At 36.7% G+C, this 26,772-nt stretch overlaps 1 protein-coding gene across 2 annotated transcripts; it reads left to right on the top strand.

The window, feature by feature from the left end:
* The first annotated feature begins 8,729 nt into the window (after window positions 1-8,729).
* LOC123557642 (cholinesterase-like) lies at window positions 8,730-18,927 on the top strand. 2 transcript variants are annotated; one of them, XM_045349239.2, is made up of 4 exons: window positions 8,730-10,138; window positions 17,652-17,910; window positions 18,229-18,392; window positions 18,629-18,927. In XM_045349239.2, exons 1-4 carry the CDS (start codon window positions 8,905-8,907, stop codon window positions 18,712-18,714), a joined length of 1,743 nt encoding a protein of 580 aa, XP_045205174.2. In that variant the 5' UTR covers window positions 8,730-8,904; the 3' UTR covers window positions 18,715-18,927. The 2 variants fall into 2 exon arrangements, with proteins under 2 accessions (XP_045205174.2, XP_053399968.1); XM_053543993.1 differs by lacking the exon at window positions 8,730-10,138 and adding an exon at window positions 15,674-17,076.
* The last annotated feature ends 7,845 nt before the right edge of the window (window positions 18,928-26,772 follow it).

The raw sequence follows: 26,772 nt of genomic DNA, 5'->3' as shown, positions 1-26,772 counted from the left end.
CGATTAAAGTCTTGTTTTTCAGAAAAAAGCACTTTAAACATAATTGTGCATGTTGTATCTGTCTGAAGTTAATGTTGTCTTTTTCAATGTTTCCGTCCATAATAAAAGCCAAGAATTACTTATTAAGTTTTTTTATGAATAACAAATATACTTAAGTAAAATAAATTTCTTACCTAAGTAATAGTTAAGTAAATAATCAATTTCTTATACTTATACTTAAGATGCTTTATGATTACGGCCCAAGGACTCATTTCGTTCGAAATGGACAATACTCAGAGAGTAAAATGTTTCAAGTCTACCTTAAGGCACTTACATATACAATCATGGCGAAAATACTCTCTTACGCTTGTCGTTGATAATAAATTATACATATAATTGACGGAGGCTGTTGTGACTGCTCTGTGAGTACTTTAATGCATAAAGGCATGAAACAATTATATTAACGGATTTTATAAGTTACACGAATATGTTTTGTATATGTATATCACGATTTGATGATTACATCCGAAAGGAAGTGTTAAGTGTCAAATGTAATAAATAATATTTGTACATAGTATATTGTAATTACTTTAACATCATAATATCCTACTGTTGATCTTGTATTTTGATTTTGCAAGATAATGTCTTACCGGAATACATATACGTTTAAGATTCGATTAAATACAGCATTCTTAGATTTTCTCTCTTTTTCCATTTATCTGTCTTGTTTACTTTCGTTTCGACCAAGATAGACTTATTTTGGACAAAACACAGAATTAAACTTATCTCGCATCTTTTTTTGATCGATTACATTGAACTACATTTGTTATCACTAAAAGAATCATGAATACTCATTGTTCTTGTTTTGACAATAAATAAATTATGCTGGTGGTTAAATACTGAAGCATCTGAACGATGAACCATGGTAAATTAGAAGATAAATCACAAGAAGGAATTGATTGTTTTCATTTTGACATGCTCATTGATATATTTTCATAAATATTATGCTGTACTTCATTTACGCGAGGGGTAATGTATCGGACGTCATGCGGCAATTTGACGTCATAATTGACGTCATAATGCTCTCCTACCGGTCCGCGCGTCAACCGTTGTTTATCGCAGAATATACAGAGCTTGATTTTCTTCTTTGTTCAACTTGAAATCAAATCGAGCCATGTTAGAAAGTGTATATAAGGTTGTTATACATTGAATATATCTGTTAGTTTTGAAATTTGTTAGATTCACCATCAATGTGTATATTTCGTCTCGTCAACGAATTATATCTTGCATGTGATTGTGATAATGTTTGTATTATTATATGTTTCTCTTCTTATGAAGGAATAAAAGATTTATCTATCTATCTATCTTCTTTATACACGGACATTAAATTTAGCAAAATGTTTTTATTTACTGCTTGCACGTAAGTCCGTTATATCGTACAAGATAAGTCACGCTGTGACCCTATGATCCACTATTTGTCTCATTTGCATATCTCCGTTCATTTACTATCAAGCCGGATGATTACAATGGGCCTATAGCTATTCACACTCGTTCTAGTGTTAAAAATCTGATATATTAAGTTACTTGATCATATATCTACGAATTTTCTGTATCAAATACAACCTGTACTTCGCTCAAGAATACAAAAGCCCGTATTGTAAAATATTCAACCGGAAATGACGTAATGATGGCTTCTCGAAGTTCCATGCATCAAAAAGTTCACCGTTTCAAACGACTTTCAGTATAATTTTTCTAAAATAATAGTTATTGGGCTGATATAACACTAGAAGTAGGTATATGTTTATAAAAAAGGGTTATTTAAACATTACCTTGGTCTCCGATGATGCATTCGGCTGTCATGAATTTTGCCAGGCAGGATCAAAGTCGGCACAATCGCCCCGTGGGATCTAGGGCTGGCAAAATCCACGAGTGCCGATAACAACATTGCAGACCCCATTATAAAATCATACAGAAAAATATCCGACACGTTTAGGGTGGCATCAGTGTTCAACTAGGGGTCGTGAATTCGAGCCCCCGCCCCTCCAACTAGAATTACATTGGGCTAAAGTTCCCGTGTATTATTGCTTTACACCTGACACGCAAAAGAACAACGGAGTGTCTTCTGTGATAAGAGTAGTCCGTGCAGACTTGAACACAATTTATAGAATATTTTGATAAATGAAAGCAAACGCCTAACAAATTAGAAAATCATTATGTGTGAAAAGTTTTGTTAATTTTTGCATTAAGTTCAGTACACGTGTTTAAATTAAACATTTGTTATAACATATGAACGTATATATTTCTATCAACAATTGAAGTTAAAACATTGCCCCAACACCCCACCCGTCCCACCCCGTGTAAATTACCACAAGACTGAATTTAAATTTTTCACTATTTGCCCAAATCTGGAAGGTTTCCGATCTTGTTCGAGCCCCTACGGTCGGAATATATACCTTTACTATACACGAGACAAAAGTTATCTGTCCCAACTAGTTTGAAAAGTGGAGTAGCTACTGAGGCCACGGACAGGTCATATAGGGTAATTTTAAGTTAATGCAGCTACGGTTTTACATTTTGGCCTTTGAAGTCCCGTATATGGAGTATCCATTTTACAATTTTAGTATCTAACAGTCAATAGAATGAATTTTAAGCTCGGGTGTTCATGTGAAGTACGTAGGCAAAGTTTACTTTATATATATTTCACTCTTCATACAGTTTCCATCGGCTTAAAATGAAACATGGTATGCATCAGCAACATGTAGAAGTGGATATGCGCTTTTGCTTAAGATATTCACATGTCATTCATACTATTTTTCGGAGTACGCTCCTTTCTGAAAATTGTGATATACTAGTAACAACATTAGTTATGCCTGGCGTGCCAGTGGCTTCCTGGCCTTCTTGAAACTTGGAATACAGCATTCATTTGGTTTTCTTCTGATTAATTGAATTTTCTACCTAAAAACAAATAAATTTCTTGCGGACAGGGTAAGTGTATTTAAATTGTATTTTCACTGCGCCATAAGTTAAGATTTAGTCCAGTATATTCAGCACAATCTACGATATATTTACAGTTAAAGCGCGCCAAATTATGTAATTTTACATGTATCAGGAGTTTATCTTAAAAAAAAGTTGTTGTTCTATGGCCATCACTGATTACTCGGTTGTAAATAGACCATTTTTCTGGTGTGTACAGTGGTCCCTTTTAAGCAAACCGCATCTTTTCCGCGACAGTTGGTCGATACGACACGACATTTCGACCAACAGTTACTGTCTTTCCATATGTAATCGGGTCGATGTTCTGTCGTGTCGATATTGAGTCGTGTCGATGAAATGTCGAGTCGATGTTTTGTCGTACTTCCGTCAAATGTACCGTACCGTTCACGCAAGTTCCATACCTATATTTTAGCATTATGACGCTTTTAATAACATGAGCTATAACACGTTGGTATACATGTACATGTAAGTGGTAAAGAATACTAGAATACAAAATAATTTCGATGGTACACAGTTATTCGTTTTAATGAACGAAACTACAGTATATGGTCTGACTGAATATGATTTGGATATGTTAAAAAATTTCGGCAATGTTCGTTCGATTCCGTATTCTCCTTATGCTAAATTATACTCACGTGGCGATGGATTCCACCAGGAATGAGGTGTCGAGAGTGATTAATATAAGTTGTAGAACTTCCTTCACAATCGACCTAAAATAAATTATGTATAAACTAATGCTATATTGGCATTCTCCGGCATACGAACATTAAGCCGGAGAAGACCATAAACGCGTACGGGGTTATACGAAATTGTACGGAAATAACCGAATGTCATACGTAAATCATGACAGAAAAATAAGATATGAATATCATAGACAGTAACACTTATATGATATAAAATATCAGTACCAAGTTGTACAATAAGAGTATCCTTAACAACCACATGTGCATTGAATATGAATATCGGGATATGCAATAAAAAAGTTACAGGAGACATGTATACAATATGACTGACAAGTTTCACGCCAGTCTGCGGATGTCTAAAATTATTTTTGTACTCGCAGCATGTGTAAATGTTGAATTCATTACTTTCCGGTCGCGTAAGCGCAATTAGGCCAACTCCACCATGGAAAGGAATTAATATAAACATTTACTTGCTTGTTGTCCAATCCAACATTTCACAAATGTATTTTGCACATGTATTTAAAAAAACTGAAACTGAAACTGTTTTATTTGATTAAACGCCTATTTTTACGTAAAACATATTCAATGGCGTTTTACTAGCCTGGCTCCCTGACTGCATGGTTATTTTTTTTATATAAATACTGCAAGCAAAATAAGAAAATCTTTAGCCTCTAAAATAGCACATCTTATCTGATGGCTGAACTATGTTCGGAGCCAGGGGCAATAAAAAAATTCAATGCAGAAACAACCTGCTGGAGTTACTTCCCTCTTAATGAATAAACATATATATGTAGAACAAACATAGGGACGGGAGCCAGTCTAGCGTTTTACAAATACATAAAAAATACGTCTAAAATTAAGACTTTCTAAATGACATATGAAATAAATGAGCATAAATATCATTGTGAATAAATTATTTAGTAAGCGTTAAACAAAAGATCGGACATCAGATAAGATTAATAAAAACATCAGACTGTTAAGATACAGTAAGATAGCTGTTTTGTTATTAAGTAAGTAGAAGTGGGTTATTGCGACATGCCTAATGATGACATGTATTTGATTATAGAACTTTATCGAAAGAAATCAAAATATGTTTAAACTAAATGTTGAGTTCTGCTAAACCCGGGGCTAGAGGGCGTGGACGGTAGCATGCATTTCAACTACCGTCCATGAACAGGCTCAATCAAACCGAGCCTGCAACATTTTCGTTTTTGTCGTGTAGAGCGACCTGTGGAGTTTCCACTTTTTCTATTTTACAATAAGAATAACAATAACAACGTTTACAATATAAACAACAAAACATTGAATAACAACAACGAATAACATATTTGTATAATTTGGCAGATTGAGTAGGTCTGAAAGCAATTAATTATATACAGCCTTTGATTCAAAGCAGAACTTAATCCTGCAGTTCAAGTAAAATAAATGTTCGATTAAAATCATTAACAAATATTTGAAAAAGTAATAGGATATACCTATTACAGAGTTAAATGCAACCATGTATAATTATTACTCAATAAAACTACAAAAAAACATTAAGTTTCATCTAGTTTACCAATTTAATACTTTAACAGCATTTCGAAAAATGTTAAAACATTTTCAAAGCAATAACTTGGAACATTTATGAGAATATCAAAACACTAAACTTCTTAGATCTTTCAAAGGTTTTAATCTTTTTTCCTCTAAAATTATTGTTATATTTTATCCTTTAATTGTCAATTGCTTAACTGTTATGCATTCGTATAAGACAAATTATTTTTGTATTAAATGTATACATTTGAAATAAGTACTAAATAATTGCTTCTTTTCGGTATGTAGTGCTGCAGGGGCATGCCATAATAATGTTGATAAACGTTGTTTGCTTCGTGTAAAAGTTAGTCAGTGACTCGTTTATTATGCTACTTTTTATGGGTTGAAAATCTGCATTACGGTGCGCGCGCATTTCAAAATATACGTGAAATAAAAATATGCGTGCATGCGAAAATATATACGTCTTCCTGTAAATTTTTATACGTGCACGCCGCGATAAATATGTAGATGCTCGCTTATATGTACGTGCGCGTGTATTTATCCGTGTACATGTTATTACGCGCGCATGTCCATATATGCGTGCATCTATATTTTACGCGTGCACGTATGGAAATATTAACATGGACGTAAATATTTACGCGTGCACGCTTATTCTAGTCGCACTTAAATTACGCATGCAAATATATATTTACAAATTTAAGCGTAAATATAAACGTGGACGTATAAAACTACGCGCAAACGCGTACTTCTGGATGCTCCTATATATACGCGTGCACCTTTAAATTTATCAGTGTACGCGTAAATATATACTCGGGCATATAATTTAACGCGTGCACGTATATTCTGAAATTTCAGACTTTCGACCAAAGTGGTAGGCTACACCATAACTTTCCATCCATCTGTGCAGTTACGCGAAGAGGAGACAGCTTCCAGTTTCAACTTGCCAAAGAATTCGATCCTTTTCGTTGTTTTTAAACAAAAATATTTTCGTAATATCGACCGTCGAGAAGAAAACTTAGGGGTAAATATTGACCGCTTAGTACTAGTCATTAGTATGGTTTTCCGGTTAACAATGAGTATTGCTCAACGAAAAATATATGTGAGAGCTATTCATATGAACCTTGAATAGTCAATGAGTACTTTTCATTGAGCAATTCACACCCGCGAGTAGAATTATTCATTATGCCCATGCCGTAGTGTCACGTTTTGGCCACCACGTATAACTACGTTGAGAAACGTGGCTACAACGTGAGCCAATGTAGAACAATGTGGCTGAAACGTGATCAAACGTGACAAAAAGTGAACTGGAAATTTTAATTTCGGATATGTTCAAAATTCGCTGCCGTTTTCCAACGTACTACAACGTGGCAACAACGTGGCAACAACGTCGCGAGAACGTAGTACAACGTAGTATAACGTTACAAAACGTAGCAGAACGTGAACATAGTGTGCCGGCCGGTTGATAGAGTCACGTTTTAGCCGCCACATATAGCTACGTTGGTAATTTAGGCCGGTCAGCCAGGCAATGCGTCACGAGTTTTAGCTGTACGTGGTTGCAGCGTGGCGGCAGCGAGGCAACAGCGTCCTATCACGTGGCTAGCGCGTGGCGACAACTTGGCACATCGTGGCACCCGACTGAAATTTCAAACAACGTGTTCAAAACGTGACTCTATGACTGGGGCAGTATAGAGTAGTACTACGAGTGGTACTCACTTTAGCCTTACTCCATGGCTGCATAGTTATTTTTTGTTAATACTGCAAATCGTTTATAAGTAAATGTAAAGTCTCTTTAATGTCTTTTCTTCTCTCTTGCTGTCTTGCAGCGTGCACGTCGCGGAGAAGGCATGCGGCTCCACTGGAAGTTCTCATAATTATATTGAGGTCAGCTGATGGAGTCTCAACCAATGGCGAGAGCTGTGGCTCTAAGAAGGGCGGTACCTCCTCTTTGTTTCGTGTTGTCAACAAACATTGAGTTTTGTACTCCACCAGGGCCCAGTTGTTCGAAACTTTAACGGGCGATTAAGCTAACGGTTGATTAACTTTTAGGGTTATTTTTCGGCATTTCAGAAGACTTTGAAAAACAAATGTATGAGGTAAGAATATTGAACACCGTAAAATCTTTACAATAAAATCAAAACATCATACTAGTGTGTCCCACTAAGTGTGGTATTTTGAATCAAAATTTAACCGGAGGTTAGTTTAACAGCCGGTTAAAGTTTCAAAGTACCGGGCCCAGGACTACGATATACGGCATGAAAAGACGCCCGTTGCGGCTTTAGGATCAGCGACGAAGGCGCAGATATTCTAGCCCATATGGCAATAGCCGGCGGCGAGTATAAATAAGTTTAAACAACAACAACTTCCAGCTCATTTAATCTGATGGCTCAACCATACCAGTGTTTATACCCATTGTGTAACGTTTAATGGGAAAACAACTCGCTGTTAGTTTTAATGGACAGAAGTAAGCCCGTTTGGTTAGAACTGCGTCAACATGTTACTCAGTGAGTCATACACTCATAACCAAGGGCTAACAGGTTCAAGCCGCGGACATGTACGGTCAATTAACCAATCCTGTTTTCCTGGAATTTACAAATAAAAAACAACTTTTTCACATGAATTTGAGTCTAGAATACGATTTATCCCAGACATGATTTTTTTATTCAGTCATCACGAAGAGCATATGCCTCATCGAAGATTCGACCTTTTTGATCAATAGTTTCATTAGGGTGATGCGTTAGATGTTATTATCATTATTATGATTACGTGTGCTGCGTCATATGTGGTTATAATTATACGCATAACGCGTCAGATGCGTTCTGCGTTAGATCTGATCATCATTACGCGTGCTGCGTTAGATCTGATTGTAACAGACTGAAAATACTTCAGCCATGACCGGGAATCGAACACCTAAGGCGGACACCTGACCACGCAAAAGCTAGCTCAAAAGCAAGGAAATATAAGTGTACCCTTATACTCTACCCTGCTACTACATACACCCCCTCCATTTTAGAATTCGTCCTCGAATTCCAGGCGTTTGAGCCTCTGTGAGACGTTCCAATGTGTTCATTTATATCTACTCGTGAGCCCTGATCGGGAATCGAACTCGGGACCTCTCACACCTACGCAGACACTCTACCACGCCGCTATAAAGGGCACCCTCTTACTCTACCCTAATACATGATCGTCATTCCGCGTATTGCATTACACCTAATAATTGCTACGTACGCGTGCTGTGTTAGATGTGATCATCATTATGCGTAATGCATTAAATGTGATTATCATTACAAATGTTCATTTAGTCGTGAGTCCTATAATGTACCAATTTTGACGAAATTTTGTCTACTTCTCACATCCTGTTTAACAATGACCTTTTTTGAGACAGCTGTTTGAGAGAAAATTGTACATTTGACATTTTATTTATTATCATTTCCTACAATCCAACACAACTTAAAACAAATATTCGTTACAAATAGGATCGCAGCTAATGCGGAAATTAGAATAACCATATGTAAATTTCTAAAGTCCTCCCTAATATATCTCGAGTTCTTTTCCTGGACATCTTGTTAAGGGAAGTATCAGTACGAAAAACAAATATTTCAGGATTTCCTGTACACACAGCACGTGCAAATGGATCACTTACTGCGATAGGAGAAGATATTTGTGAAAAGTTTGAAACTGTGTTTCATTTTTACGACAAAATTTATCATTTTTATTCAGAATGAAAAACTGGAAATGGGTTTCAAAATGTACTCTAGTATTTATTGCAGTGCTGTTGATAGGGTCAAAAGCACCTGCTTCACGGGTAGCGACAACTTCCGGTGATATTGAAGGAATCACTAATGTCATTGATGGAACCACAGTGGATATTTATTTAGGAATACCGTTCGCGAAACCACCTTTAGGAGATCTTAGATTTCGAGCACCGCAACCAGTTGATAGGTGGAAGGAAGTGAAGAAGACTAAAACACAACCGAATAGCTGCGTCCAGTCTATTGACACAAATTTTGGACAGTTCGAAGGGGTTGAAATGTGGAACGCTAATACAAATATTAATGAAGATTGTTTGTACTTAAATTTATGGGTTCCAAGAATCGACAACAACACGAAGACAACACTGATATGGATATATGGTGGAGGATATACGTCTGGGAGTATCACGTTAGATGTTTATGACGGCAAACAGCTTGCCGCTAAACAGGGAATAATTGTAGTCTCAATGCAGTACAGAATGGGTGCAATGGGGTTTCTTTACACGGGTACGAAAGACGCGCCGGGAAATATGGGCTTATTAGATCAACAACTTGCCATGAGATGGATACATGATAATATCGAACACTTTGGGGGCAGTAGGGATAACATAACCTTGTTTGGTGAGAGTGCGGGAGCCGGAAGTGTGAGCCATCATGTATTTTCTGAGTTGTCGTGGCCTTATTTCAATAATGCCATAATGTTAAGCGGTTCCTCATTCGCACCTTGGGCAATAAAGAATCCAGAATCTTTAGTGAGTCGTACAAAATCTCTCGCAAAAATATTGAACTGTCCTCATGCCCACACGAAAGATATGATCAAGTGTCTTTGCAGGAAGGACGCAATGGATATTGAGAAAAACCAATGGTTGTTGGATGATAAATTTAGTCCAACTGTTGATGGTACATTTATGCTTGATTATCCATTCAAACTGTTAGAATCTGAAAAAATAAAAAGAACAAATATTTTATTAGGCAACACAAAAGATGAAGGAGAGTACTTTTTACATTATTTCTACCCTGACATCTTTCCAGCCGGTTCGCTTTGGAACCCGGCTCCGCTAAATAGAAGTCAATATCTGGATGTCGTCTGCCGCATTGGTGATTGCCAAGGTGACCTTGACCGTAACGGATTCCTGTACACGTACGAGCTATCATGTCTGCCTTCCAAAAGGGAAATCTACAGGGATATTTTAGATAATATATGTGAGTAAAGAATTTACCAGCATTACTGTTACATATTTATAGTTCATTGGGTCTGTTATATAATGTTACTAATCATTGGCATTGTCTTTTGTCCACGGGTGGTCGCATTTTTCAAAGGCCGAATGTCGCGGGCAGATACGACTGCTCAAAAGCAAATGATAAGGCCAATGTGAAGTCACTCGATTAATTATAATTTTATTATTCAACACTCTATTGGTATTGAATCCTATATTGACCCTCTGTTCTCGTATTGGCCTTGATATTTTGTATTGGCCCAAATTTTCTCATATTGGCTTTGTTGAGTTTTGTATTGGTTCAATATGTTTCATATGATATACACAACTTATTATTCTGTGCAATATTTCATAGTTGAATAATAAGTACAATGTCGAAGCGGGAATTTCATGTCTAAAACTAGCTTTGTATCCAATCAAATCCACTGATACATATGTACTGCTGTGCTCCATTGAATCTGATTTATCAGCAGCCAAAGTGACTATAGTAAATACGTAGCATTGGATTTGATTGGATGCCTCGTCAAGTTCCGCATAAACTAATGAATAAGAGCGGACGCAGTGGTCGAGTAGTAGAACTGCCTGACTACGAAACCAGGGATTGTGAATACGGGTCCCCGTTCCTCCAGCCAAAGTGATTAAAATTTGGGAAAGAGTCTTCTACATGAGTGCTTTACACCTAGCAGGCTTAAGAACCGGAAAATCGTCTGGATTTGAAATGTCTTCTGTATCTTTCACGATCATCAAACTAAAATTACCAGAAGTTGTCCGGAGGAGTCGCCCGTATTGGTTAACACCGGCGACTATAGATACCAGTCTGATCGCCTCGGCCTTTTATACATGCAACGTGAGGTTCGGAGGGGCGACATTTTGCAGGGCGCCATAACGACGATTGTCGCGTAGCTGCGGCAGAATGAAATTACGAAATGGCACATATCAGTCAACAAACCTAAGACATATTGTATTTGTCCATTTTCATGAAGAACATACGCACTGCCAGAGATTCGAAACTACAATCTCCTGAGTGAAAATCGTGCGCTTTAATTGCGCTAAACCAAGTTACAACGTATGTTGCAACTTGAACTGTATTGCATGTGGTAAGAACAGTCCGATAATGTACAAGTTGACACAATTGTGTCTATTTTTGATATCCTGTTCAACAAAGGCCTTTTTGAGATAGCTGGTTGAGGGAAAACAGTCTATTTTACATTTGTTCGGTTTTCTTGCTGTCTCATACAAGTTTAACTAATATTCATCAAAATAAGATGCAAGATATAATGCAGAAATAAGAATAAATATATATTCTAACATTACTCAGTTTGATTTCTAGTTAAACAAAGAAGGAAATCAAGCTCTGTATATTCTGCGATAAACAACGGTTGACGCGCGGACCGGTAAGAGAGCATTATGACGTCAATTATGACATCAAATTGCCGCATGACGTCCGATACATTACTCTTCGGGTAAATGAAGCCCAGCACAATATTTATTAAAATACTTCAATGAGCATGTCAGAATGAAAACAATCAAGGCCTTCTTGTGATTTATCGTCGTATTTACCACGGTTCATCGTTCAGATGCTTCCGTATTTAACCACTCGAGCTAACGCCCTCGTGGTTAAATTCCTACGCATCTGAACTCTGAACCGTGGTAAATCAGACGATAAACCACTCGAAGGCCTTGATTATTTGTTAATTCACATTTTTCTGAGAGTCTTTGTCATTTGTTATATAACGCTATGACCTGTAAATAAAAGTAAAAAAATATACATCTTACCTACAATGTATTTTGTATTGTTTTTTTCTGATCAATACTAACTAATGTCCTGTCTGTTAACGTAATAATAATAATAATAATAATAATAGTAATAATAACACCTTAACAGATTTGGCTATAGCCAGTCTAACATAATAATGTAGAAATTCTATCCTTAGTATGTATAGATACTGAAGTATAAGTGAATTAAAATAACGTACGTATTGTGGACAAACTAATCCTTAGTGGCATGAACAGTATTTCAATGAAAAAAAAAGTGAAATTTAGGCAGTATGAGAAGATAAAGTTATGTACAAATGGTTAAGAAATATATATGTTATTTGTAATACAAGCGACAAAACCATAAACAGTACGGAAAAGCTTTAGATTACAGTTAGAAAGCAATAATATTGTTATTATCTGCATGAAACACATGCAATATCAAAAATAGTCTAAAGAAAACATAACAACACATCACATAAAACGTGGACACTGCAAGACTATTACACTTCGTGATAAGACATAGAGGGAGAAAAATAAATAAAAAGAAAAAATATGTTGTTACAGAATTTTCGAATGAATTATACACAGCTAAATAGATAAAAAAGAGAGTAAAACGAAAGCAGTGCCACTTAGTACAAATACGCGTGAAACAATCGAAAGAAAATATAGATAAACATGATAACAATGTCAAAGACCTGCTGAATGGGAAGAATGAACAGTATACACCAATGAATAAAATTGTGGATGGTGGTGGTCACTGAAATGGAATGCATAAATCAGGAAATAAGGAAACGAATTACGGAATTCCGTTAGGGCCATCGCTTTTGAATGTGTTGATCTGAAACGCGATACTCGATAGTACGATGATGAAAACGCGAAATCACGAAACTACGATAACGAAAACTCGACAACACGGTGATGATAACGCGATACTACGATAATGAAAACAAAAAACGCGATAATACGATAGTACGATGATGATAATGCGATATACTATCGCGTTTTCACCATCGTACTGTTGCGTTTTCGCCATCGTACTATCGTATTATCGCGTTTTCGTTATCGTAGTGTCGTGATTTCGCGATTTCTATATCGTACTGTCGCGTTATCACCATCGTACTGTCGCATTATCATCATCGTACTGTCGCGTTATCACCATTGTACTGTCACGTTATCACCATCGTACTGTCGCGTTATCGTCATCGTACTGTCGCGTTATCATTATCGCACTATCGCCTTCCGGTGCACATGTGCATGCTAAAAATTAGAAGATTAGAAGTTATGCTTTTAGAAATACAGCTCCTGCTCTAGCGAGAGGACGATAAGCAGATTCGAACGTGGGTGCTCGTGTGTGAAAATCATGATTTTTATTGATAACCCTCTTATAGCTACCGCTGCTAGTTAGTCAAAGGAAAATGATAATAAAACCATTCATTTTGCATGCTTTTTCAGCTTTCGCCAATTTAAGAGACATTTACAGAAAATTAATTCAAGAAGACAAAGTGTGAACAGGTTCAGAATGCAGTGCAGATATACGTTTACTGCATTTCTCATTCCTGTAAAATCATAAATAAAATGTCTGAGTAAAGGGGCGTTTAACTCTGTCACTTTTGGTTGTAAACCGCTTTACTTTTTATTTTATTTTTGCAGAACATTGCCAGACTTTGGTGCATTAAAATGAAAATATGTGCCATGAAAACTGCAAAAAATATTCTTCGAATATTTGCGATGCTCCGATTCCAGTGTTGTTATGCGTCCTACGGAATTAAACATCAATAACTTGAGCTTTACAAGACATGCATTTACCTTTCAGTGTAGAAATAAAAGCCATCATATTTGTGAAAATAGTCATCATCATATTTGTGAAAATATTCACGTCAGACCAAAAAAATGGCCTGATCATTGTGCAATATAACATTCTTTTTTTTTCTGTTATTAATTTTATACTATTTAGAAAACTCAAAGCGATTGACCTGCAGAGTTTTTGCCACAGTACATATTTGGTTTTAGCTGAAAAACGTTATACAAAATATTCGCAAGCAAAAGAAATTAATTTCAACAGTGCTTAAATAAGAAGATAAATAGAAACCAGAACACTGGAGGGGAAATTCTTCTATGCGCACCGGAAGGCGATAGTACGATGATGATAACGCGACAGTACGTTGGTGATAACTCGACAGTACGATGGTGATAACGCGACAGTACGATGACGATAACGCGACAGTACGATGGTGATAACGCGACAGTACGATGGTGATAACGCGATAGTGTAGCGCATTATCTTCATCGTACTATCGTATTATTGCGTTTTCGTTATCGTAGTATCGCGTAGTACGATAATGAAATTGCGAAATCACGACACTATGATAACGAAAATGCGATAATGCGATAGTACGATGGTGAAAACGCGACAGTACGATGATGAAAACGCAATAGTATGTCGCATTATCGTCATCGTACTATCGTATTATCGCGTTTTCATTATCGTAGTATCGCGTTATCATCATCGTGTTGTCGCGTTTTCGTTATCGTAGTTTCGTGATTTCGCGTTTTCATCATCGTACTATCGAATATCGTGTTTCAGATCAACACATTCAAAGGCGATGGCCCTAATGGAATTCCGTAATGAACAGCCTACCCCATGAGACTTTCTTACCCCTATTGCCGGATACCAGTGGATAAAGCCTTACATCGCACGCCCAGACCGGCTGCGTACTGAAGTTCAAGCATTGAACTGAAAGCTGCCATCAATTTTATGTTTCTACTTATTATTCCTATCTAACTTTTTCCTTCATAGGAATACAATGTAAAAAGTTTTTTTGGAAATATTCTGTACATAAAACTAACAAAAATTCACTTACCATTATCCATATCATTGTGTTAAGACAATCCGTGTACGTGATTCATCTCACAGCACATTGTGTTTGTGCATATTTACGGTGTTCTGTAAGGGCCAGCGTTGTTCCGCACCTCCGCTTTGTAGATTGATAAGGGCGAAAGTATGATAACATTTTGCATTATCATATCGTATTCTAGAACAAAACTACCGTCCTTGTATTTAACAGGATAGCAAACGTGTGTTAACATAGAGATTCTCGCGTTCACATGCTGTCAAAACTCCTTTTTATATATGCGCGTTCCGTGGCAAAGCGTAAATGTATTACGGCCCAAAACGGATAATTGAAAATGAAATGGCGTCAACATGATAAAACAACGCAGACATTCCCGCGCAGTTCATGGAAATTAATGACGTTGAGGGACAATATATTCATTCATTTGTTTTTACACGTTTTATGCTATAACAGCGTTAGCGCACGTACATCTCGTGTTACAACATCTTCAGAATCCCTCGGGATGCGTCGGAACCTATTCGTTATCCGTACATTATCGCACGTTTGATCTAAGGGCGATATTACAAAAGTAAGATGATGTGATGTTAGTACTGCGCTCCGCATCGCGTTATCGTGTCATCGTTCCTTCGACATAAGCACGATATAACGAAAACATGATAATGCGTTGTTTATTTTGCACTTTTGCATCGTAATATATTGTATTTTCGCTTCATTTTATCGCATTATCGCACCAATTGGCACTGACCAATCTACAGGGTGAAGGGGAGAAACAACGATGACCCTAACGGGACACCGTACATGTTAAGAGACAGGTAATGTTATGTATACATGCGGTATTTGTGCTGTCAGCTTCGTGTACACTGCATGAGCTGATGTTTCGTTTTTTGCAAAAGATTTTACAAGGTAAACAATATCCTGACACTGAACGTTTTCTTGTTTAATGGAATATTACATTGCAAACTATCAGACTTCTCATGCAAGTAGCACGTGCAAATAGTTAACTTATTATTAAAACTGCGATAGAAATAGATATCTTTAAACTATTTGTACTTTTGTCTCTTTCTTTATATTTGTGGCAGAATGAGAAAAAGGAAATGGACTTCAAATTGTACTCTAGTATTCGTTGCAGTGTTATTGATAGGGTTTGAAGCACGTGCTGCACGGGTAGCTACAACTTCCGGTGATATTGAAGGAATCACTAATGTCATTGATGGAACCACAGTGGATATTTATTTAGGAATACCGTTCGCGAAACCACCTTTAGGGGATCTTAGGTTTCGAGCACCTCAACCAGTTGATAGATGGAAGAACGTGAAGAAGACTAAAGCACAACCGAAAAGCTGCATCCAGTCTATTGACACAAATTTTGGACAGTTCGAAGGGGTTGAAATGTGGAATGCTAATACAAATATTAATGAAGATTGTTTGTACCTAAATTTATGGGTTCCAAGAATCAACAACAACAAGAAGACAACACTTATATGGATATATGGCGGAGGCTATACGTCTGGGAGTATCACGTTAGATGTTTATGACGGCAAGCAGCTGGCCGCTAAACAGGGAATAATTATAGCCTCAATGCAGTACAGAATGGGTGCAATGGGTTTTTTTTACACTGGTACGGAAGACGCGCCGGGAAATATGGGCTTATTAGATCAACAACTTGCCATGAGGTGGATACATGAAAATATCGATCACTTTGGGGGCAGTCGGGATAACATAACCTTGTTTGGTGAGAGTGCGGGAGCCGGAAGTGTGAGCCATCATTTATTTTCTGAGTTGTCATGGCCTTATTTTAATAATGCCATAATGTTAAGCGGTTCCTCATTCGCACCATGGGCAATAAAGAATCCAGAATCTTTAGTGAATCGTACAAAATCTCTCGCAAAATTATTGAACTGTCCTCATGCCCACACGAAAGATATGATCAAGTGTCTTTGCAGGAAGGACGCAATGGATATTGAGAGAAACCAGTGGTTGTTGGATGATAAATTTAGTCCAACTGTAGATGGTAAATTTATGCGTGATTATCCAGTCAAACTATTAGAATCTGGAAGAATAAAAAGAACAAATGTTTTATTAGGCAACACAAAACATGAAGGGGAATATTTCTTACATTATTTCTACCCTGATGTCTTTCCAGCCGGTTCGCTTTGGAACCCAGCTCCGTTAAATAGAAGTCAATATCTGGATGTCGTCTGCCGCATTGGTGATTGTCAAGGTCACCTTGACCGTGACGGATTCCTGTACACGTACGAGCTATCTCGTCTGCCGTCCCACATGGGAATCTACAGGAATATTTTAGATGACATATGTAAACAATTTGTATATACTTGTTAGATTATGGTAACATGTATGTGTTATGCTTTAGTTAAAAAAAATATTGAGAAATATCGCATTTTCATGGAATTATTTTAACAATGATTATTTAGTAGCCTATTATTTAGCATACATATTTATGTAAACGACCAGTCCATGCGATTTGATCGGACTGTATTTCAATATAGGTTTACAGAGCTAAGGTCAAATATTGAGAGAAAACAACTTTGAGATTCGTTGTTTTTTTTATGTCATGTTGCTTTCCTTCGGACCTTGGGCAATAGTTTTGACTTTTGACCTGCAAATCATCCAATAAGTAACTTGCATTTATGATTATCAGCGTATGAAAAACAATGTAAGCCCGAACTTTTCATCAACTGAACACCATATGTAAAAAGTTAAAATAAGATGTTCATAAGTGAAAAATATTTTGGCTTTACTATACATGTTAAACAGACATGTGTTTCTATTTCATGCTTTAACAAAATGTTACCAGTATCATAGTTCATTTCCAGTGAAAATACATTTTGAAAATGTAATATGAAATACGTCCCTTTATATTTCTTTCAGTAGGGGATTGGTACTTCAAGTGTCCTGTCAGAAGTCTTGCGAAAAAATATTCCAAACTATCGGACACTAGGACATACCTCTACTCGTTTGAATACAGACATTCAGCCAACCCTTGGCCATCATGGATGGGTGCGCTACATGGATATGAAATAGAGATTGTCTTTGGGCAGCCATTTAATCGTCAGTTGAATTACAGTGACCTTGACCGCAAGGTCAGCGCCAAGGTGATGGATTTCATAGCAACCTTTGCAAAAACAGGGTACGTTTCTGGAGCAAATTTAGTGAAATTGCCAACAAAATGAATTAATTGGTATTGAAAGTAACTAGGTATCTTTATAACCGAACGGTTCTTGCAGATTCGAAGGCGTGGCATTCATTCCATTCCGTAATTGTAATTTTCATACATATTTCATTTAGAATACCAAAGTGATATACTGATATGCATACGTTTGACGTTTTTTGATTGATTAACTAAATTCAAATAAACAGGCTGATTTCTCTATTGTTGTTGTGTTTTCTGCGAACAGCAGTTCATTTTGACGCATATTTTAACTACTGAGTCTTGGTCTCGTTACAGAAACCTGGATGCACTTAAGGACGAATGGCCAGAGTTCACGACAAACTCGGAGCAACATATCGTGTTTTCTCAGGACGGAAGCACACATATACGAGAAGGATTTAGAACAAAAGAATGTTCATTCTGGGAGTACCTCTTGCCAAAGCTCAGACAAGAAACATCAGGTATGCCAAAAAAGTTCGTATGTTATCGCGGCCTTTGCAACTTTCGGCGGCGGCGTTTACGAACGAATGATAAATCTACCGCAATGTTTGATGTTACAAATAACTTTAAATAAATCAATCAGTCAATAATTTAATTTGACTTTTTTTTACATTATGTTGTATCCATGATATAATCAGACGAATTACACAAGCGCTACAATGATTTTGTTGAATTTAGCATATCTTTTTGTTTCCAGACGTCAGAAGTAACGGCATATGTCGCAGTATTTCCATTGCATTTGTTTGGTTATCGGTTGCCATTGCCACAGCTGTCACCAGATGATCCACTATAAGCAAAGCGCATTTCTACGGAACGCCAAATTTACAGAAACCCTCTTTTTTTCAATTTCTTCAATATGTATTTTTAATAATAAAAATACTGTTCGTTTTATAATCTGCACTTTGCAAGATACGAATGAGTGCATGAGTGATGTGTGAGATTTAGCATCGATAGCATTTGGCTTGGCTTTGTGTTAAATTAAATATTGAAAATATATATACTTCTCTTATATTCTAATTACAAATAACTTGTTTCTGAAAGGTTTCTAATAGTATTATAAGTTATAGTGAGTGGTACGTACGCTCCTGGAATCAAGATATGAGCCGTGTTATGAGAAAACCAATATAGTGGGTTTGCGACCAGCAAGGATCCAGACCAGCCTGCGCATCCGCGCAGTCCGGTCAGGATCCATGCTGTTCGCTTTCAAAGCCTATTGCAATTAGAGAAACTGTTAGCGAACAGCATGGTCGCAAACCTACTCTGTTGGTTTTCTCATGGCACGGCTCATATGCTGATTTATACCTCTTTGTGGATTATATGACTTGATGGTACAACGGGTAGTTGTTCACACGACTGGCTCCTAGAAATTTAGAGATAGGGTAATGTATCCTAAAATGTTTTTGGAACTAATCTACCCGACCTGCATTGCGTTAGACTTTGAACCGAACCTGATGCTTCAATGACAAATATATACTTCCGGTTGTGTACAGTGTGATGTGTAATCGTAGGCTTTGCACAATTTAGTCCTCCATTTTTCTTAACAGTTTCACTTATGATATGCGAAGCACATAGAACGTTTCAATTACCACGACTGCTCATAACTGGCGCAGTCGCTTTTTTTGTCCGACATGATTTGAATATGCCTTGTATTGTTCTCACTGAGACTGTCACCCTCACTAAGACTATCACCCTCACTGAGACTATCAGCGAACGTCTTCAAGTTATAAGAAATTATGCTAACGTCCAGTAAACTTTCCATGCGACGTATATAGAAAGTATGGCTTCACTCGGACTTGTGAGGCTAAAGTAAAGACTGACGTTTGAACTAAATTAATTGAGTACTGCCGTTTAAAACACGCAAAATGTCGTCATCGGGTCGCATAAAATTCGAGCAGCTGTAACGTTCTATGGAGATTTTAGCACCAACAATTTTAATAAATTAATGAAACATATGCTGCAGAAATGTTCGGTCATCCATGCCTTAGTCTCCAAGTGATTTAGTGGATGACATTAGTGAAGCAGATAATAACCCATGATACCGTGTTAGAATCGAAATAATATATTTCAAACAGTGACTTAAATTTCTCTTTAAAAATGCTTGTCGATCAGATGTGTATTAGATCTACTATATCACTAGGGCGTATGATATATAGATTCTAATATTTTATCAAATCTAAACAATGAATTTATTAAATCCAGACAATGATTTTATTAATATTATTAAATCTAAGCAATGGCTTTATTAAATCCAGAACAATGATTTTTACTCAATGACAAAACACTGTTTAGGATATAATCAATACATTAAGGTCGTTTAATACGATCGTTCAGGGGGGCATATCTTCTGACCATACGGTGGTATTCGTTGAACCAGTAGATGGTGATGTATTTCTTATTTTTCTTCATTACATACACAGACACCACAGACAAAGTCTACGTAATTTTTAATAGTCCAATAAGTGAGATCTGCATAACGATCTAAAACGTAGAAGTCCTTCTTCGAAATGTACAGAATTGTTTGAATAAAAGAACCGGGCCAAACATCGGTGTATAAGCTGCCCAATGGATAACCATATATTCTTCAACTGTGCGCCATAATTTATATTGATGGAAAAACAACAGATTATATATTATAACAATAGATGCTGTGGTGCTAGACAGACTTAGTCCTATTTTGTTGGGTTTACCGACAGGCCGACATAATTATAGGTCACATGGCAACTTTCCAGCCTTTTTACAGTGGATGAAGATCCCAAGTTCTCCTCCAGGCGTTCTTTCAGGCACGAATGAAGGGCATCTTGTAGAACCATCGACCTTCCAAAAACCCATGTTTTAAAGTTACACGTATAGATAAAAGTAAAACTCTTCAGGTTAATCAGTAGAATGATAACATAAGGCACAACCTGTAAAACATAGAAAAGCTCGTGAAAATTTATATACGAATAAATAACGTATCGAATACCAATGCCTTTGCAGAAAAGACAAGAGACATAACACAAGACACATAACAAAGCTGGCTCCAAAGGCAGCCTATAATAGAGTCGTCCCCCAAACCGTTAGGCATATTAATCAAAGATGAATGCGTAGCGTTCAACTTTGAATATATGAATTAAGTTGCATTGAAACATTTAGAAAGAGGTCCACAATGATAGTTAGTTTGTTTGTTTTGGGTTTAACGCCGTTTTCCAACAGTATTTCAGTCGTGTAACGGCGGGCAGTTAACCTAACCAGTATTTAGATCGATAAGCAAATTTATCAAGTTTTTGATACTTTGTAAGTATTTAATTGCGTACGTATAAACTATAAAAAATGATTAACGTTAAGAGTATTTAAAACCTTGCTAAAAACCTAATTTTAATCAATGGGCCAAAGAAATCAAGCGATTTCAAATGATTTGCGCATATGCCTAAAAACCTCAAAAATTTTATTAATACTTGCTTTTTTGTAATATAACACAATTTAAATACTTAACCTTGGACATACTCCTTCGTTGGTGTTATTCGGTTTCCTCCTAATATACTGTGAAACAGATTCTGAGAACACGTCTATAGTTTACTTTCTACATCATGTCTTGCCTACATTGAATGTGCCTGAGACACCTAGTTTTCAAAGATGCCCGCGTGTTCAGGAAACATGTGGAATAATTCAGCATACCCTTTTCGTGTTTCTGATCAAATTTGTAGTTCAGTGTCATGTTTCTACTCAGTTTTTTGATATTTGAATAGATAACGTTTGTACAGTAGTGGGCACCTCGATTGTCAGGGTGGGGCTGAAGCAGACAGTCTAGACAATATCTTTCTGCAGGCCAGGTTTCTGTGGATACGTATGCAATGTTTTTTTTATTTGTTTTGGAGGTAGATCTAATAGCCTTACCCATTCGAGTTATCAGGATTTTGATTGATCATCGTCCAAAACAGTTATGCACAAAAGCTTTTGACGCGAAGAACAGCGAGCAGTAAAAATGTTATCACGCTCTCATAAACGTCCTATTATTTGGGGTTGATAAAAACGTATGCATACTAAATAATTGTTCATGGTTTTAAGTAGTTTAGGTGTCAAAGTTCTGATTATTAGGGCTAGCAATATTTTACCTCGGCGTCAATGATTACACGTTTGACCCATTCTGTAATTCTGAGTCCGCATATAGTTTTTAAAGCCCTGCTCCGCGGCAATCCAAGTTCTATTGTGTGTATTTATGCAACTCGTGATTACAATAGGTAACAGTCAACGGCCACGCGCCACACTTAGCATGCTAAACCACAGGTATTTTATATAGAATTTTATATAAGATAGACTCTATTTTGACAGACGTCACTGTTTCTAGCCAGGATTTTCATGCTTTTTCAGTGACAATTTATGGTTAAAAGGTAGGACTGGAGCAGGTCTTTAACTTAATTATAGTCTTGTCGAAGTTTAATTTCTTTTGACAACGTGCCCCCTAGTTATAATAATCGGTAGTAATATGTAGGTGAAGTTTAGAAACTTTGATCAACTGGATACAGCTTGACTTCACCTTTTCTTTTAATATCAGTGTCTTGAATAATCAATGCTCCAGTCGTAGTTTTCGAGGATTTGACGTCTTGACTAAGCTACTCTTTCGGTGTTTTCAGATCACTTTCCGGTATTTCGTATTCTTGAGGTGCTTTTTCAAAGCGTCTTCTGACGGAGATGATAATAAATAATTCTGTCACTTTAGGTTACTTGCATTTTCTGGGTACTGTTTATGTTATATTAGACAACAGTTAAATTTTTAGGCAAAGAAATAGTTCTTTAAATATACAACTGTCTAATTTATAAAATAAACCCGAAGTTAAAACATGTTTTGCAACGAGCCTATATGCACTACATTCGGATAAGACGGTGTCAATGTTTTCGAGATTATGTATTCAGTATGATTGTTATGTTATAATCTTATTCTTAATGTTACTTTTTTCTACTTTGAGATATATTGCAGACTTCCGGAAAGCCGTCGGTCCGACGGACATGACTGGAAAATTTTGATGCGGTCCGCGGTTTCTTAATCCGCAGGGGAGTGGAATTCCCATTTTTTTGTACTTGTCCTAGGACAAGTCATACTGGAAAATCTACTTGTCCGAACCAAAGTCCACTTGTCCCAATTTTCAACATAAGAAACATTATCTTACAGTTAAATACACAAGATAAAATTTCTTACTGGACCCAAACATATAATTTCAATGTTCAGACCAATAGATTTTGAAAAACGTGTGCAACCAAAATGATAATCCCTGATGGAGAGACACTTCGAGGAAAGACTTTTTCCATTGCAATGGAGTGACTAAATACTAAATACGATCTCAACTATCTTCCCAACTTTTTAGCTCACCTGTCACAAAGTGACATGGTGAGCTTTTGTGATCGCGTGGCGTCCGCGTCCGTCCGTAAACTTTTGCTTGTGACCACTCTAGAGGTCACATTTTTAATGGGATCTTTATGAAAGTTGGTCAGAATGTTCACCTTGATGATATCTAGGCCGAGTTCGAAACTGGGTCACGTGCCTCAAAAACTAGGTCAGTAGGTCTAAAAATAGAAAAACCTTGTGACCTCTCTAGAGGCCATATTTTTCACAAGATCTTCATGAAAGTTGGTCTGAATGTTCACCTTGATGATATCTAGATCAAGTTCGAAACTGGGTCACGTGCCATCAAAAACTAGGTCAGTAGGTCAAATGATAGAAAATCCTCGTGACCTCTCTAGAGGCCATATTTTTCAAAAGATCTTCATGAAAGTTGGTCTGAATGTTCACCTTGATGATATCTAGGTCAAGTTTGAAACAGGGTCATATCAAAAACTAGGTCAGTAGGTCAAATAATAGAAAATCCTTGTGACCTCTCTAGAGGTCATATTTTTCATGGGATCTTCATGAAAATTGGTCAGAATGTTCATCTTGATGATATCTAGGTCAAGTTCAAAACTGGGTCACGTCTGGTCCAAAACAAGGTCAGTAGGTCAAATAATAGAAAAATCTTGTAACCTCTGTAGAGGCCGTATTTTTCATTGGATCTGCATGAAAACTGATCAGAATGTTCATCTTGATGATATCTAGAACAAGTTTGAAACTGGGTCAACTGCAGTCAAAAACTAGGTCAGTAGGTCAAATAATAGAAAATCCTTGTGACCTCTCTAGATGTCATATTTTTCATGGGATCTGTATGAAAGTTGGTCTTAATGTTCATCTTGATGATATCTAGGTCAAGTTTGAAACCGGGTCAACTGCGGTCAAAAACTAGGTCAGTAGGTCAAATAATTGAAAAACATTGTGACCTCTGTAGAGGCCATATTTTTCATGGGATCTGCATGAAAATTGGTCAGAATGTTCATCATGATGATATGTAGGTCAAGTTCGAAATTTGGTCACCTATGATCAAAAACTAGGTCAGTAGGTCAAATAATAGAAAAACCTTGTGACCTCTGTAGAGGCCATATTTTTCATGGGATCTGCATGAAAATTGTTCAGAATGTTCATCTTAATATCTAGGTCAAGTTTGAAACTGGGTCACATGCGGTCAAAAACTAGGTCAGTAGGTCAAATAATAGGAAAATCTTGTGACCACTCTAGAGAGGCCATAGTTTTCATGGGATCTGCATGAAAGTTGGTCTGAATGTTCGTCTTGGTGATATCTAGGTCAAGTTTGAAACAGGGTCAACTGCGATCAAAAACTAGGTCACTAGGTCTCAACAAAGAAAGACCTTTTGACCTCTCTAGAGGTCATATTTTTCAATGGATCTTCATGAAAATTGGTCAGAATATTTATCTTGTTTGACCTTCTTGTCCTTAAGTGCAATGATAACAGGTGAGCGATATATGGCCATTCTGGCCCTTTTGTTTTCATTCCTAACATTATACTAACTAAGTAAGAAAATTACAAATTTACACCATGTAAGGAACCCACGTTTATATTCATTACAATTCCCTCGGCTACACACAATTGTCCTGAGAATAAAAACTAATGAATGTTCGCATTCTAAAATTGACCGCGCACGATATAACGCTCAAGGGCGGGAAAATAGCACGCACCCAAACTTTCTAGATGTCTGCGTAAATGCAAGTTATGGAATGTAGATACATGTTTTGAAGGCAAAAATAAGCTTCATGCAATAGAACCGGGAACAAAATATTTAAAAATATTCATCAGCATTTTAACATGATGCCATCTGGCTGTACAGTATATTCGATATAATCCAACCAGTGCGAGATGACGTCATTCTGCGATTGAACCACAGCCAGAAAACAATAAAAAAATGGTGCCGATGCACGCAATATACATGTGTCGTACTGTTCCGAGTTTTTTGACGTTTCTCGCTAATAATAGGAATAATTCTTACCGATAAATACGAGTACATGTAATTTCTTTCTAATTACTACCCCCATAATAACAATATATGAATGAAACAAAGTTTGTGACCTCAGAATTTCTACTTGTCCGCAGACAAGTGGAATGGAAAAATGCACTTGTCCGCTGGCCGAAACTCCCGAGTCGGACATAGTAATTCCACTCCCCTGATCCGGATGCGGTCCGACTGACCGGCATTTATTGTACCCCGAGAACCGCAACATCTCGGACAACATATCAAGATGGCGTCACTAACATAATTATGCCGGGACAGAACTGGGAAAGAAACGTAAATTAACGCCTAACAATCGTAGTGAAAGGAAACAAATGTACGAAAATAAGAGGGTTGACCGAACATTTAACGAGAAATGGACTAAAAATCACCCCTTGCTTGTATATGATAGAGAAAAGCAATGTATGCGGTACACTGACATTTTCTTCGGTCCGGCATATCTTTTTCGGTCCGGCAGATTTTTAGACATTGCTGGACCAAATGTCCTGTCATATTTTTCCAACTTCCCTGAAGTCTGTATTGTTTTAAGAATTCACAAGATGTCATCAGCTGTTCATTAACCGCCGACCGGATGCCTAGCCTCTGTTCTGTAATCAGTTAGATTATGTAGGCTTATGTAGAGTTTAATTAATTAAACAGACTTTTGATATCTCAAATTCAATATTTATCGTAATTTAGAGCCAATCCTTAAACAAAAATAAACAAAGTTTTTGGGCAACCTCAAAAATGAAAATACATTGTTAATAAGTATTGTTTCTTGAGTTTAATTATCCACATTTTTTCAGATTTAAGCTATGACCATTATTATTAGAAAAATTATGAAACACAATACAAAACTATCCAAATAATTCACCAGTGTTGTTTATGATAAAATGATTACTAGATAGAAAACCTCAGGGTTCAAATTTAGACAAGCATACAAGCTAAATGCTAGTGGAATTTGAGAATAGCTAGTGGCTTTGAAATGTACTAGCTAATTTTAGCTAGTCAATTTTTAATATACCAAGCAAATGTCTTTAGAGCTTTAATAAAGTTTGTTCTGCAGGTACACATTTTTCTTCATGAAAGGAATGTTATCATTTATGTTTATAAATGATAATCTTATTGTTCAACAAAACTCTGATATAATGCATGATTGCAGCTTGCATCAAGTTAACATGGAAGGCTTTGATTTTAGCTTGTAAGTGGATAAAAATGGCACTAGCTATTTTAAGCTAATAGATTTATTTTTTTTGTGACTGGCTACTTACAGAGATTAATCAGTAAGTTTTGGCCAGTAAAATATTAATAAAGTAATTAAATGTTATTGTTTAACATTAGCTGGTACAGCGGTAGCTTTTCATTTTAGCTAGTGAACAAAAAGTGCACTAGCTACTTTTAGCTAGTAGAAAATGTTGCTAAATTTCACCCCTGAAAACCTGTAGAGGTAGTCTAGAGTCAAGTTACAGAACATCTAGAACAGAGGCTAGAAGTCCA

Source organism: Mercenaria mercenaria, chromosome 5 (genome assembly GCF_021730395.1).
Source record: "Mercenaria mercenaria strain notata chromosome 5, MADL_Memer_1, whole genome shotgun sequence".
NCBI lineage: Eukaryota > Metazoa > Mollusca > Bivalvia > Venerida > Veneridae > Mercenaria > Mercenaria mercenaria.
The sequence above is the reverse complement of the archived record's forward strand: the minus strand, read 5'-3'. Positions and strand labels throughout refer to the sequence as shown.